At 48.5% G+C, this 16526-nt stretch overlaps 1 protein-coding gene across 1 annotated transcript in view; it reads right to left on the minus strand.

The window, feature by feature from the left end:
• Positions 1-16526, minus strand: part of LOC119172991 (ubiquitin carboxyl-terminal hydrolase 8) — a 246966-nt gene that overhangs the window by 56481 nt on the left and 173959 nt on the right. The window contains exon 17 of the mRNA XM_075893916.1: positions 12072-12174. Within this exon, the coding sequence (XP_075750031.1) occupies positions 12072-12174 (103 nt within the window). The remainder of the gene's footprint in view (positions 1-12071; positions 12175-16526) is intronic.

Here is a 16526-nt window from a genome sequence, read left to right on the forward strand (position 1 = left end):
AGAACACCCCACAACTTCACCGCAACCACGGTGTCTACTCTGTGACCACAGCTGACTGCACTTACGAATGCGCAGTCAGCTGAAAAGTCCCTAGAAATAACGCCATTTGTGTCACCTTGCAAGCCCCTTGTCTCCCTCATGCTTGATAACCTTTGTGGTGCAAGTGCCATCTTGTCTGTCCTTGGTTGCATGTTTTCCTCTGCTTCCACGATGACACCAGCAAAGAGGAGGAACTGCCCTGCTCTCGTGTGCAGGGAGAGGGTGTGCTTTGTCCGTAGTTTTTTGCTGGATGCTATAGGGGTGCTGTTGCAGCAGATGATAGAAGAGGCAGAGGCGAAGGGGCGTGGTTGACGCTACTTTAGTTTTTTTAGGGACTTTAGTCAGCTGAGGTCAGCACTTACGCTCGGCGGCGAGGCTGGGTGGCCACACAAAAAAGATTCAGGACTCTCTTTGCCGTTGGGGCATCAATAGGGATGCACGTCTCCTGCGGTGGGGTTGGAGGGAGTCTGTGGGTCCCTTGTATTGAGTGAAGCGCGTCGCCTTGGATTTGTTGTTATGTTATGCTGAGTGTATTGGAATGTTGTAAAAGGATGTTTTTGCATGTCACTGGTGACGTATTTGATTTGGCTTGCAATATCGTCATTTGTTAGTTCAATAAATGTACATCAAGTTTAGCTTGAGTTCGACCGCGTCTGCTGGGTCCGTGTGTTATGAGAGCATGGCACCTCGTTCGAGACCCTCCCAGGCTTCGTGATTGTGGACAACTCTAATGATTTAAATTTACACTGTGCTAGCCACAAACTTTGAAATTTGCGTAATCTTTAATGATAATTGCATTGATAGTGACCACAGTTTTGTGCATGGTGGTTGCGGCAAACGGCAGTTCATTCTTAACTATATAGTGCCACGTTCCATTTCCCAAGTTTTGTTATCGTCCCAAAACACTACACAATTCTCAGTGCAAACCGCGCTTGCAGTTTTCGAGAAGCTTCCGGACTGTAGTAGATCATTTCGATAAGATCACCCCTACTCTGCGAACTGTACAGATTATTCTGGAGCCTACGCCACCGCCAGCGATAATGCTAGAACATTCCACGGCAAGAGTATAAATGCCGATGCGCTTCGCCGCTTGTGAGTAGTTGATCGACGGCCGACGCTCCGTTCACTGCTATCTGTGCAAGACTGCTACTGTAATCGAACTTTCCATTTATCGGGCACAGGTTCGCCCAAATAAACAGTTAAATCCCAACATAAAGTCTCCTGTCTTCGGCCATGTCACGACACCGTGACATCTGGTGGAGGTGCTGCTTCGTTCATGTACCGGACGCCCCCGTCAAGCCATGAACCCAGCCCACGTAGCCGAGAAGACACCGACGCAACCAGGAGCAGCGAACAAGCCGTCGACAGCAAGGGCTACCACCGGAGTACGGGCTTCTACAAGACAAGGCGCGGAAGACCAAGGCCATGACTGCGACTGCAGCGACAATGACAACCGCAGCGTCCCAGCCCACGATGGTCATGCATCAACCCACGGAACCACCAATTTTCCATGGGTCATCGTTCGAACACCCGCAGTCCTGGCTAGAAACATACGACCGTGTGGCCGCCCTCAACCACTGGGTCCACGACGAAAAGCTCCGTCGTGTGTTCTTCTATTTGGAAGACACCACAAGGACCTGGCTCGAAAATCGGGAGTCCACACTCCGAACGTGGGATGTTTTCTGCGGCGCAATCCTGCAAACGTTCGCGAGCGTCGCTCGCAAAGAGAGGGCCGCTGCTTTATTTGGTAGCTGAACCCGGGTTCAGCTACCAAATGAAAATGTCGCCATTTTTAACGAAGAAATGACCAGACTATTCCGTCACGCTGACCTAGACATGCCTGAGAAGAAAAAAGTTTGTTTCCTCTTGCGAGGGGTCAAACAGGAGCTCTTCGCGGAACTGATAAAAAATCCACCGAACACCGTCCAAGAATTCGTAGCCGAAGCGACCACTATCGAAAAGACCTTTGACATGCGCACAAGACAGTATAATCGTCGCCTGACTCCAGAATGCGCTGCTGCTCAAGCTAGTAACTCCGAAGACCTGCGTGAAACGATCCGAGCGATTGTGCGGGAAGAGCTGCGCAATCTGTTGCCTTCGGCGCAGCCTCAAGTGAATTCGATCGCCGACATTGTGCGAGAAGAAGTTCGGCAGTCGCTTCGAATTCCCCAAGCCCCGCTGCCCGAGCCGGAAGCTATGAGCTACGCCGCTGCAGTGCGCCACAACGCTCCTCTCCGTCCACGGTAAAACGCCACCCCATCGCACTTCCGTCGATAGACGCCACCGCCGCCGCCACCCCCACCGACGTCATACCGTTCGCCAGCGGCCCAGCGCAGTGCACCGAGGAAGACTGACGTCTGGCGCACCCCTGACCATCACCCTCTCTGCTACCACTGTGGCGAGGCCGGACACACATACTGCCATTGCCAGTACCGACAGATGGGACTGCGTGGCTTCGCCGTCAATGCACCGCGTTCACAGCCAGGAGAACGACCACGTGACATCGCCGACTACCTGACAGAAACTCAGTGGACACCATGAAGCCCTTCGCGTTCGCCGTCGCCCAGCTGCCGCACGTCACCGCACCACCGGCAGTACTCTGGCCCAACGCGGGGCCGGTTTCTTAGCCCGTATCCGGGAAACTAAGGGCAGCAACCGATGGAGGTGCGATTGCTGTGCAACGAACTACCGAAGATCCTCCGACGACGACGCCGCCGCGACGGACCTTTCCGAACACAACGCCAACCAGGCAAAGCCCTGACGGCGAAACCTCACTTACTGAAGGTGACCTGACGACGCAACATGGAAGCAGCAGAACAAGCCGACGCAGCCGTGACCCGACGCCACGCCCTAACTGTAATGCGAGACGGCGAACTAGCGACTTCGACGTTCTTATCAACGGCCACAGTGTGACCGCTCTCGTCGATACTGGAGCCGACTACTCCGTCATCAGTGGGTCGTTCGCCGCGAAGTTAAAGAAAGTTAGGACAGCTTAGGAAGGCCCTGAAATCAGCACAGCCGGAGGTCATCTCGTAACGCCTGCAGGAATCTGCACAGCGAGAGTCACCATTAAAGGCCGTATTTATCCTACAGACTTCGTAGTCCTACAGCGTTGCTCGAGAGATGTCATCCTTGGCATGGACTTCTTATGCCTCCATGGTGCTGTCATCAACCTAAAAACATAGACGATAACGTTATCCACAGAAGAGGCACTACCGCCGCGCACGCCGCCAGGAAACCATGCGAAGAACAAATCACCGTTCCGCCTCGCTCAAGCGTCATTATTTCAGTCGGCGCTCCTAAATCACCTGACTTGGAAGGCGTCGTTGAAGGCAGTCAGCATCTGTTGGTCACCCGAAATATTTGCGTCGCAAAAGGAATCGCAGAGCTGCGGGGAGGGAAAGCAACGGTTATGCTCACGAATTTCAGCAATGAGTACAAACATGTGAACAAAGGAACAACGGTCGCATACATAGAAAAAATTGTCGAAGCCACCAGTGCTTTCGCCCTCGCCGATTCTGCGGAACCTGCTTAGAAGAACCAAGCCCCTCCCATAGCTTTCGATGTCAATCCCAGACTTCTGAACCATAAGCAAGAACAGCTCAAAGCCCTGCTCCTGCAATACGAAGATTGCTTTTCGTCGTCATCAAAAATTCGGCAGACACCAGTCACGAAACATCACATCATAACCGAAGAAAATGCCAGACCACTCCGTCAGAGTCCGTACAGGGTTTCGACGCGAGAACGTGAGGCCATGAAGAGACTAGTTGATGAAATGCTGCGAGATGACATCATCCAGCCGTCCACGAGTCCACGGGCATCCCCCGTGGTGTTAGTGAAGAAAAAGGATGGGACCCTACGTTTCTGCGTCGATTATTGCCGACTGAACAAAATCACAAGAAAGGACGTGTATCCTCTTCCACGAATAGATGACGCACTTGATCGGCTCCATATCGCTAAGTACCAACGCGTTATGGATACAGTAATGCCGTCGGGGACAACCTCGTAATTTACGAGGTTGTCCCCGACGGCATTACGAACTCTCAACGACGCCGATCGCGACCTGAAGTCGCCCATGTCGCGCACCTCAAGCCGTTTTATGCGTGTTGACAAACTGAAACAGTGTTTTTTGTATTATTACTGTATCGTATTATTACTGTATGTATTATTACTGTATGTATTATTACTGTATCAGGTCGCGATCGGCGTCGTTGAGAGTTCGTAATGCCGTCGGGGACAACCTCGTAATCAATTGATTACGAGGTTGTCCCCGACGGCATTACGAACTCTCAACGACGCCGATCGCGACCTGAAGTCGCCCATGTCGCGCACCTCAAGCCGTTTTATGCGTGTTGACAAACTGAAACAGTGTTTTTTGTATTATTACTGTATCGTAATTTATTCATTGTACTTTCTTGAATTATTGTTGTACCTTCATCTTTAGTTAACGCATCGGGACGATGCCTTTTTCAGAGGGGGGCAATGCCACGTTCCATTTCCCAAGTTTTGCTATCGTCCCAAAACACTACACAATTCTCAGCGCAAACCGCGCCTGCAGTTTTCGAGAAGCTTCCGGACTGTAGTAGATCATTTCGATAAGATCACACCTAGTCTGCGAACTGTACAGATTATTCTGAAACCTACGCCACCGCCAGCGATAACGCTAGAACATTCGACGGCAAGAGTATAAATCCTGACGCGCTTCGCCGCTTGTTAGTAGTTGATCGACGGCAGACGCTCCGTTCACTGCTATCTGTGCAAGACTGCTACTGTAATCGAACTTGCCATTTACCGGGCACAGGTTCGCCCAAATAAACAGTTAAATCCCAACATAAAGTCTCCTGTCTTCGGCCACGTCACGACCCCGTGACAATAGTTACAGAGCAAAAATGGTTGTTTATGTGTTTTTCATATGTCGCAGGAAAATAATTTTTGCCAGTTTGAAAAGCAATCCAGCACGCATTGCAGCATACTAAATTTCGCACAATACGATAGTCTATCTGAAAAGTTATACGTTGTATCGCAACAAGAATATTTCGGAATGAATAAAAATGTGAAAAGTGTCAATTCTTGGTTGCTAGCTGGTAAAAAGTGCAATAAAAACACTATATGTGCAAAAATATTCACAACAAATAAAATTCAGAAGATGCATTTTGAAGATAAATGACCCAGGAACAGTACAAAAATAGTAAATGTTTTACAAAGTGTTTCTATTTAAATAGACAAAGAAAATTATGACCGAGGTGCTGCAGCGTTGCTCATGTCATGCGGTGAAGCATTGCCTGGTTTTTCATTGGACACAAGTGAAATCATACACTTTTCTCAGAAAGTTCTTGTTTTCTTGTGATAAGAGCCTCCAGGTGTTGCAATATATATGAATACTTGTAATATGAATAATCTCTCTATAAATCGAATGGCCAATGAACTTTGCTATTTCATCTACCGCCACCTGTTTCCATGAGCCACCTCAGTCCGTTTGGTTTGGCGTTCCTATACACGCATTCAAGCATATTTCTTAGCATTTTGCGCATCGTGTTGCAAAAAAGAATATTGTTACGTCTACGAGGGGTTTATTCGAAGCAGACGTAACGGTCGACTTGACGGTATACCGCAGTGAACGCGCAGTAGCGAGCTCTTGCCACCAACTGAACGTCCTCTTCTTCTGCTACTACCATGTTCCCCGCTACACAGGTGCACATACCTAAATTACACATGTGGTAACATTTCCCTCCACGTAGACAAAGCCCACTGGGCGAGTTAAACAGTCTCTCGAGGAATAAAGTGCTTCAAACGTGCAACATGGACAAGTTCAGTTTTTGCAGACCGTCGTCCGTTTGAATGGAGACGCGCTATGCGGTAAACTAAATCACTGATACGGTCTACAACAAGATAAGGTCCCGCATAGTGCGCTAGCAGTTTCTCGCTCAAACCGCGTTTTCTAGTTGGTGTCCACAGCAACACTAGGTCGCCACGATTGTACGTCACGTGTCGGCGTCGGCGGTCAAAATGTGCCTTCGAGCGGTCTTGCGAAGCAAGAGTGCGCAAATAAGCAAGGCGTCTAGGTTCTTCTGCCCGACAGATGATCTCCGATATGCAGGGATCATGGTGGTCCAAACACGGGAAGATGGTATTCAGGGTATGACGAGGTGGTCGAGCATATAGAAGAAAGAAAGGACTGTAGCCGGTAGTTTCATGCTGAGTGGTGTTGAATGCATATGTCATAAAGGGTAGAATACTGTCCCAGTCCTTGTGATGGGATGCAACATACATAGACAGCATGTTCGAGAGAGTTCTGTTCGTTCGTTCAGTTAGACCGTTCGTTTGGGGATGGTATGGCATAGAGTGCCGAAACCTTGAAGCACAGACACGAAGCATCTCTTCCATCACGTCTGCTGTGAATTGTCGGCCACGGTCGCTGATTACAATTTTGGGAGGTCCATGTCGAAGAATTACAAAACGTAGCATGAAGGAAGACACATCGGCTGCTGTTGCCGATAATATGGCAGCTGTCTCGCAGTACCGTGTTAAATGGTCGGTGCAAACGACTATCCAGCGATTTCCATCAGAAGACCGGGAAAAGGGTCCAAGGAGGTCAATCTCGACTTGCTCGAATGAAGTTCTAGGGGGCGGCACCAGATGTAATCTCCCTAAACGAGCACTTGTTGGGCGCCTATGACGTTGACACTTGTTACAGCTAGACACGTATTGTTCCGTCGTCTGGCGCATTTTGGGCCAGTAGAATCTTTCTTGAAGACGGCAAAGAGTTTTTGCTGTGCCTAGATGACCTGGTGTTGGGTCATCATGCATAGCCTGCAAGACATAAACGCGAAGACTCTTCGGAACCACCAGAAGATATCGTGAGCCGGTGTTGGTGTAGTTCTTTTTGTAAACTAGCCCGTCTCGGATGCAGAAGCGCGTAGGCGATGATTTTGGTTTGGTAGCAAGAAGTTGTTGTATGGTGCTGTTCCTTTGTTGCTCATCCTTAAAGGTCTTGTTATCGGGAAATGGTTGGTCGAGTGATGCAATGTAGGTATCGAAGGTGTGCGCGTCACATTCCATCGTTGGAAGCGGTAGTCGCGAAAGACAATCTGCGTCAGCGTGACGTCGGCTGCTTTTATAGGAAACCGTGAAGTCATATTCTTGTAGACGAAGTGCCCAGCGCGCCAGCCGACCACATGGGTCACGCAGATTGACCAACCAGCAGAGAGAATGATGGTCTGTCACGACGGTAAAGGGGCATCCGTACAAGTAGGACCGGAAGCGCTGCACTGCAAAGACTACTGCAAGGCATTCTTGCTCTGTGATAGTGTAGTTACACTCGGACTTGCTGAGCGAGCGACTTGCATACGCTACGACGTGTTCTTGATTATCAAAGCGTTGAACCAGGACAGCACCTACACCAATACCGCTGGCGTCTGTGTGAATCTCAGTGGGAGTGGAGGATTGAAGTGTCGAAGAATCGGATGGGACGTCAAAAGAAACTTCAACTCCGAAAAAGCAGACTCGCATTCCGGGGACCATTCAAACTGCGCACCTTTCTGAAGCAGACACGTAAGCGGGTATGCGATATTGGCAAAGCCAGGAATGTATGAACAAAGCCCCAAAAAGCTGCCCAGTTCTTTCACCGAGTCTGGCTGCTTAAATGCCTCCACTGCGGCCGTCTTGGCGGGATCTGGTCGTATGCCTTCTTTGTTTACTAAGTGTCCAAGGACGAGTGTTTGGCGCTCTCTAAAACGACATTTCTTTGAGTTGAGCACCAAGCGTGCTTTGCTTAGGCAGTCCAGTACGAGGCCAAGGCGTGTGTTGTGCTCACAAAAGGTGCGCCCAAAAATTACAACGTCGTCCAAGTAACACATACACACTTCCCACTTCAATCCACGCAGAATGTTGTCCATAAATCGCTCAAAGGTGGCGGGCGCGTCGCAGAGTCCGAACGGCATCACATTGAATTCAAATAGTCCATCTGTTGTAAGAAATGCCGTTTCCTCTTTTTCTTCCTCGTGCATTGGAATCTGCCAGTAGCCTGACCTCAGATCCACAAACGAAAAGTAAGAGGCCGATGATAGACAGTCGATAGCATCATCAATCCGCGGGAGTGGGTATACGTCTTTTTTAGTGATGGCGTTGAGACGGCGGTAGTCAACACAAAATCGCCATGTCCCATCCTTCTTCTTCTTCGCTAGAATTACTGGAGCGGCCTACGGACTATATGATTCTTGAATTACATTTTGCTTGAGCATCTCGCAAACCTGTTCATTGATCACTGCGCGTTCCGAAGGCGTACACGACAAGGTTTCTGTCGGAGAGGTCTGTGAGATGTCGTGTCGATTCGGTGCTTTATACGCGAAGCAGGGAATGACGGTGAATTATGCTGAGCGAAATCAAAAATACCGGCATGTTTGCGCAGAATACTCGCCAGTTCATTACGTTCCTTGGTGCTGAGTGACTTATCAATCATAGCCATAATGGTGGTGTCCCTGGCGTGCAGATTATCGCAACGGGTTTTATTCGGGGAATCATTGCTTTCTGCAAGGGTGGCAAGCGAGAATACTTGGTGTTCACGAATCTCTGCAAGTTTCAGACCCTTCGGCAGCACTGTAGGTTCATTAGAGCAGTTAATCACCCATAAACTAGTATGCCCTTGCGCAATCGATAGTGTACAGTAGGGTATTAAAACAGTCTTCTTTATGCAACTGAGATGCACGGGCTCCACAGTTGCGTCAAATGTTTTCTCGCTTGCAGGTGAACAGACAACAGGGACACATTTTGCAGACAACGGCGGCACAGTTGTGTTCACAGACACGCAAAGAGCACTTTCTTGAGAGGGCGAGTTTTCCATAAACGAAACTGGGATATCAGAATCTACTGTAATTTGTCCTGTGCGGCAGTCGACAGTAGCACCACATAGCTTCAAGAAATCGAGTCCCAGAATGACGTCATGCGTAGTATGAGAGAGAACAGCAAACTCTGCGACAAAGTTCTGGCACGCCAAACTAACAGTCACAGTGCAGGCACCAACAGGTTGTAACACCTCTCCGCTCACTCCACGGAACGTATCAGGACGGTCCCAACAAAACATAACCTCTAGTCCAAGAAGGCGGGTGAAAACTAAACTCATCACTGACACGGTTGCACCTGTGTCCACCAACGCCATCGTTGGTACACCATCAATAAGCACTCGAACCTTATTTCTAAGCATGGAAGCTAACGGAGGCATATCTTTGAAATCGAAGACTGTCCGGCGACCTCACCTCCAACGGCCGCGCCGGCTATTTTTCCGTAGGAGGCAAGAAGTGGCGGCGCCGAGGAGACGGTGATCGGTTGGAGCGAGGGGCAGGTGGTGGTGTCACACTGTGGTCAGAGGCCGAAGATTGGTTTCGTAGCGATCCTGGGATCTCGTAAGATGCGCTTCCCGGGAATGTCGGTGCTCGGGTAACGCCAGAACGGTTAAATCTCGGTGATCAGTCGTATCTTGGCGGCTGCCGGTAGTTGCAATACCTGGCAATGTGTCCTTCGAAGCCACAGTTGTAGCAGACTGGTAGAGGATGCTCGCCGAACCAATGCTGAGACCGCTCAGCTGTGAAGGGTCGGTGACGAGCTTGCTGAGCGGGGGTTGCCCCCACCTCTGTGTGGCGGGGCCGTGCCGAAGGCATTGGCCATATTGCTGGTCGGCCGCGAATGAGTCACGACGTGGCTGCGGATTTCCAGTTTCGCTGATGTCTGCCACACATACCGATGGTGGCAAAGGAGCTGATGGTGCCGCCGTGTAGTAGGGTGGATTGGTAGGTGGATGAGAAATGGTTTCGTCAACCCTACCAACTTGTCGCTGCAGCTCTTCACGCACAATTGCAACGAATAGTAGCGGCAAGGTGGGTGGGTGGGCTCACGTCGACGCTGGCAACCGTTGTCACATTTGCCAGCCTACCAAATTTCGGGGCGATGCGACGAGTCTTCAATTTTTCAAACGTGCAGCAGTGATGTTGGACGTCGGAGGCAGAGGTGAGGTCAACCCTGCCTATCAGAAAATTGTAAACGTCTTCCGCTATGCCTTTCAATAGGTGTCCGACCCTGTCTTCTTCAGACATCTGCGGGTTTATAATCTTGCAAAGCTTAAGAACGTCCTATATATAAGCAGTGCAGGTTTTTCCAAAAGTCTGGGCTCTTCCAGCAAGAGTCCGCTCCACGCTTTTATTTTTTGAGTCGGAGTCACCAAAACACTTCTTGAGTTCTTGAGCAAAAAGAGCCCATGTTGTCAAGGACACTTCGTGGTTTTCATACCACATCAGGGCAGTGTCCGTGAGAAACAGCGCGACGTTTTCCAGCTGATCGATAGAGTTCCAGTGGTTGTACCGGCTCACCCTTTTGTAGTGCGTTAGCCACGCGTCCACATCTTCTCCTGCCATTCCCGCGAACGAGCGGGGTTCCATGTAGTGATGCCTAGGTGTAGCCAGTGTAGATTGGCGCGAAGTGGAGGCGGTTGATTCCTGACCTTCGCTCTGGGCCATGACGACTGTTGTCGGCGGCAGACCGGCAAGACGACGGCTCCGGCGAACTCCGAACAGCTGTGGCTCCATGATACATCGACGTGTCGTACCCAGCACCTCCACCACTCTCTAACGTCTACGAGGGGTTTATTTGAAGCAGATGTAATGGTCGACTCGACGGTATACCGCAGTGAACGGGCAGCAGCGAGCTCTTGCCACCAACCGAACGTCTTCTTCTTCTGCTACCACCATGTTCCCCGCTACACAGGTGCACATACCTAAATTGCACATGTGGTAACAATATCACTCAGTTCTAAAACGTTTCGCGCTGCTCCATAGTCCACGCCAAAATGTACTTCGGTGGCCTTCTTGCGAGGAGAAGCTCTGCAGCCAAAGCAAGTACACCACGCCCCAATGAAGTGTAGACCTCGCACGTAACCAGAGTAGCTCTAAGATTGTGCATCAAGGTCAGTCGCTACGCACTTGCAGCACAGCAGACAATTTGAGGCCGTAAACAAAACAAAAAAAAAACCATGAATGGCTGCAGATATCTCAGACTGATGCACTGATGCAAAACATCCTCGCCATAGAACTTGAAGCTGAGGTGCTGTCATCCTTGAACTCTAAGCTCATCCTCACTCAATTCAGGTGGGGTTACAAAACAGTTTCGAGCAACGCATGTGTTTTGCAGCGCTGGTGTGCACCCATGCATGCGCAAAGGCCATGTGATAGGAGCGACTAGTGACACTAGATGCGACCCTGTGTCTAATAAAACGATGCGAGCGAAACGAAAGCAGCTGGAAACTGTCAGACAAGGCATACACTATAAACATGCTTGAAATACTTTTTGTAGAATAAATTTTTCCTGACTTCAAGCAACAACTCTCTATTGAATAGCTGGCACAATTTCTGGCAATTATTACTACTCGACACTGTTAAATTGCAAAGCTGACACTTTAATTCAATATTTGACTTGCAAAGAATATTTTGATGACATGATTTGGTGTTGCTATAGCATAATCACGAGGGCACGCGCTTTTTACAAGTTCGTCAGCCTCACCCACTTTTCCAACAATAAACGCACATTAGTTCGCGCAAAAGTCTGTTAAATATCCCTATGTAACCAAAACAGGCAAATTCAAATTGATTCTGAAAGTTGAGTGACTAAACTAACTACTAGAAAGCGCTGGGTGAACCAGAACAAATTTAACATGCCAAAATCCACTATCCAAACCGTCGATCACTTGTGACTGATTTGAAAAGGCGCCGTAACGAAAGAGTTAAATTTATGTGTGCTAGCTATATAACTGTGGGAATCATGCACAACCCTGTGGCACCTCATTCCCCAACTAGTGTGAGTGCTGGCCTCGTGATCCTCGAGCGCTGAGAACTGTCGTTAATTGGCAATGTGGCTACCATGGTTTGGCGGCCAGGCTTTTTTGTCTGGTGCAAGTCATTCGTCAGTCTTCCCTGCATGAAGACATGTCTCCAAAGGTGCTGGATGCTGCCTTCCTCTAGCGTCATGCTATGAAATATGACAAAACCCACCTTAAACCCTTTTGGTGCGACGCTTTTATCGTTGTAGTACATCTGAGCAAGCAGGCTCTTGAATTCATGAGCCACCTCACCACCAGTGCCTCTACGCGGCTCCCTGCAAGAAATCAAGAAAGGCACTCCATATTTTATTTGACATTGCGTACGTTTCAAACAACTTAACACTGTCTAACCTTGGACCAAAAGAACCTCGGCAGCCAAATTTTTGTTTGCAACTTTTATGCTTGAACTGCACCTGGCGTCTGATAATTCCGAAAATAAATTAAATTGTAAACACTCTAATGTATCATTCACCAAACGAACCAAAAACATCACAGCACGAAACAGGCGTGCATGCATATACAGTCAAATCTCCAAAATTCGAACTCGAAGGGGCCCGAAAATTTGTTCGAATTAAAAGAAGTTGGAATTAATGAAAGCTAAATGAATGGAGGGCTCACCACCCAGTGGCGCATGTGCATTGAGCTAACACACGAGGGGGAAGTTTCAGAAGACTTACATTAATTCACAAATCACAGGACATCGGCCATTGATTGAAGTAATCGGAGTACATGTCTGCACACATTTGCCTTGAAGCGTGTCAACCAATTTTGCATGCAGTTTTCAAGCATTTATACTTCGGCTTCAGCATTGTCCTGGCAAGAGAGATTGCGTGCGACAATGTCCAGCACGAACACTCTCTAAAGACATGTCTAAAGACGCTGGTAACGACTGCATCTCCGCTGCTACCCTCTGCGTTGCAGCTCCGGCAACCGGAGCATGGCCAGCTCATGACGAGACAGGAGGAGCGTCTCCACGTGGAGAGAAGCAGATCAGCACTTGAGGCGGCTTCTTTTTTTTTTTTTTTTTTTTTTTGCTCTATGCGCATGAGGCCTTGAAATGACAAGGGTCTCTACGTGACAGGGACAGAAAAGGGGGAAGCGTGGTCCCGGCACATCACATATCGGCATTAGAGAGAGAGCCAACACCCTGCAACAGCTTTATTATTATTTTTTTTGTTCTCTTTCTCTGTGCACGCCATTGAAAGTTGAAGGATCTCTACGTGGCAGGAATGAAGAAGAAAGAAGCATGGCACAGGCGCGTCACAGATCGGCATTTGAGAGAGAGCAAATATTCCGCCACAGCTTTTTCTTCACGCACAGCATTGAGGTGGCAGAGGTGCCGCTGCGGGATTGGGCATGGTGTTGAGAGCATTTTCGGAGCGCGGTATGTTCAAATTAACTGTAGCAAGTGCTCACGTGTTCGAATTACAGAGCGTTTTCGCTCATTGGAATACACATAGCTTTGACGGGACCTCACCGTGAGTTCCAATCAACCGGAAGTTCAAATTAAGCACGTTCAAATCAATGAGATTCGACTGTACAGACATACACACAAAACAAGAGACGACAAGCAAAAGGAAGAAGATATGGGAAGGTGAACAGGGAGGCAGAGGTGCAATGCCATGACGACGTTGTCAGGATGATGTGTCTTGAATTCCGCCCATCCACAATGGCTGTCAGTGAAGGGGTAGCAGGACACAAGCATGTGAACTGAGGACTCTAATGGCAACTATATTCACCCCACTGACAGAACCACCAAATGCGCACAGATTGGTATGAATGAATAAAATTTAAGTGCTCACCATTCGTTGTCAGACACAATCTGAATGTAAACCAACTGACAATAAAACCAAGGGAAGTATAGTCAAACCCCTTTATAAGAAAAAGCGATGTAAGAGACAAATGGGTATGAGGCACACCTATGTGGCTAGATCGAAATAGGGATTTATAAGAAAAAGCATACATGGTACGCTGCCTATAAGAGACACCTGATTTAAAAGACAAGTATCGCTGCCTGGTGCATGCCTCTTATAATAGAGTGGTTCAATTGTACTGGTAGTCTTTCACCTGTATTGTAGTAACTACCAAATAAATGTTAAGAAATATACATAATATAAACATGAACGCACTGACTAACACTGCAAGTTGTGGATGCATGCTACACTGACCAGCCAATGCTTTCGATGTTTTGATTGTCACTTACATTTTCTTTCTGTATCTTTCACTTATGTTAGCACTAAGCATGTCCTGCTAGAGCTGTACGCCATATAAAGGCTCGCATTTACAACGAATGGCTATTGCAATTAAACCTGGGTATAACAAAAATGATAAATTACCATAAAAATTTTTTATTAGGAGTATATCGTTATATGCCGGTTTAGTACGAAAATTCTGAAAATAAATGCGCAAATATAACAAATGGGGGACTAAAGGCAAAGCTAAACCAAAATACTTGACTAGCGGTCAAAAGCTGCGTTATTATTGCTATAGCAATTATATGGACACTCATGGCAGGTTTTCGCCGTCGCCGCCATGTTCCGTAACATTTATGAGCGGGTAAGAGTGTATGAGCTCTGGTGAAGTAGAGATCAAATAAGCCGGCCCATCTTTATCGCCTGGAGGGCACATAAGATAACAACACCGATGTGTTGGAACTCCCGTTGAATGCTCAAACAGAAAGGCAGCCACCCGTCTTGAACATGCATGAAAAAACGCGGGGTGGGGGATCGCTCGAGTAGCAACAATGAACATTGATTTTACGGGCGATCCCAATCTCTGGTGCGCGTGCTATCTCATTAAGTATCAGTGTGCTTTCAACACGAAGGCACTGTGTAAAAAGAGCACTTCTCCCTAAAGGTGCCGTATTTGCTCACGCCAGAGTTTTGTAGGAGTTGCGCGATATCGGATCCAAAAGAGTTGTCTGCTAGCCTTACTTCGTATAATATTACAATTTTATGCTATCCTGTTCATTGCATTGCATTCAACGCACTGTCGTGTTGTTGTCAGAACTAATCAGTTAATCACGAAGGCTAAAAGCCTGCGAATTCGCGTTGCGACACAAAACTGAAGCGTGTGAAGAGTCGACCTTCGAAGATACGTCGTCACCATAGTCTCGGAGAGTTTCCATCAGTGCCTAATCTGACATGCCCTCGGTGGTGACGACATGGCTGTCCGCATAAATAAAAAAAATCAAAAGAAAAAGCAAAGCTGAACCTCATTGGGAGCCCTACCATGCGCGCGCAGTGACACCATGCTCACGCGCACAGCATAGAAAACGAAGAGCGAACGACATGGACACATACACAAAAAACTACTCTTTTGCATGGCACTGTCAACACACATGTATATTTATGTGTTGTTACGGGGAGAAGGCATCTGAAAAATACATTTACTTTATATAAAGAGGCAGGCATACAATATGGAGCCCAGTCTGCACGAGCTCGCACTAAACATCGTACTCTTTTCTATTATGTTCATCTGTGGCACCCCGTAGCATCACCCCCGACGGTGAAGGCACCGTCTCGGTGCTTGGTTGGTGCGAGTAATATCGCTTTAGCCGAGTAACGTGAACGTCAGAACAAGATCGCACGCTGGTGGTGTTAAGAGGTTCGATTTCATATGTCACGTCGGTGACCTGGTGCACCACACGGTACGGACCCGAGTACGGCGAAGCCAGCTTTTCCCACAGGCCAACTTGCCGTGACGGTGTCCAGAGAAGGACTGTGTCACCACGACAGAAGTGGACATCGCGATGGCACGCATTGTAGACCAGTCGTTGTCGTTCCTGCGAATCGCTTAGACGCAGGCGAGCAATATCACGTGCCTCTAGAGCTCTAAAGATCACATCACGGGCATATTCTGATGCGTGGCTAACGGCAAGAAGGAGCGTATCAAAAGGCAGCGTAGGTTCTCGTCCGTACAGGTAGAAGAACAGCGAGGAACCTGCAGTATCATGCCAGGACGTATTATAGACAAATGTCACAAATGCGAGGGCGGAGTCTCAGTCATGATGATGGGAAGAAACTTACATGGCGAGCATGTCCATGATGATTCTATTTAGCCGCTCTGTGAGCCCGTTGGTTTGAGGGTAGTACGACGTTGTGAACGTGTGCTTTGTAGTGCAAGAGTGTAATAAGTCTTGGATAACTTGTGATAAAAAGTAGCAACCTTGATCGGTAAGCAGTTGCCGAGGAGCCCCGTGGTGTTGTATGATGTCTAGCAGGAGGAGGTCATTGACGTCGGTCGCACAACTGGTTGGAAGGACCCGCGTGATGGCATACTGAGTGGTGTAATTCGTGGCGACTGCTATCCACTTGTTTCCGCTGGCGGATAAAGGGAACGGTCCTAGTAAGTCAAGACCTACCCTATAAAATAGTTCGGATGCGATCTGAATGGGCTGAAGGCGTCCCGCTGGAAGGGCTGCTGGTATTTTGTGATGTTGACAGTATTTGCATGAGGCGGCGTAACGGCAGAGGGATCGGTAAATATCGGGCCAAAAGAAGCGACGTCAAACCCAGTCATAAGTTCTTGAAACTCCCACGTGACCAGCTGTTGGAATATCATGCAAGTGTGCGAGAACAGTCTGACGCATGTGGTTGTGGTATGACTAACAGCAGCTCAGGTCTGT

This window comes from Rhipicephalus microplus, chromosome 4, assembly GCF_043290135.1.
Source record: "Rhipicephalus microplus isolate Deutch F79 chromosome 4, USDA_Rmic, whole genome shotgun sequence".
NCBI classification, from domain to species: Eukaryota; Metazoa; Arthropoda; class Arachnida; order Ixodida; family Ixodidae; genus Rhipicephalus; species Rhipicephalus microplus.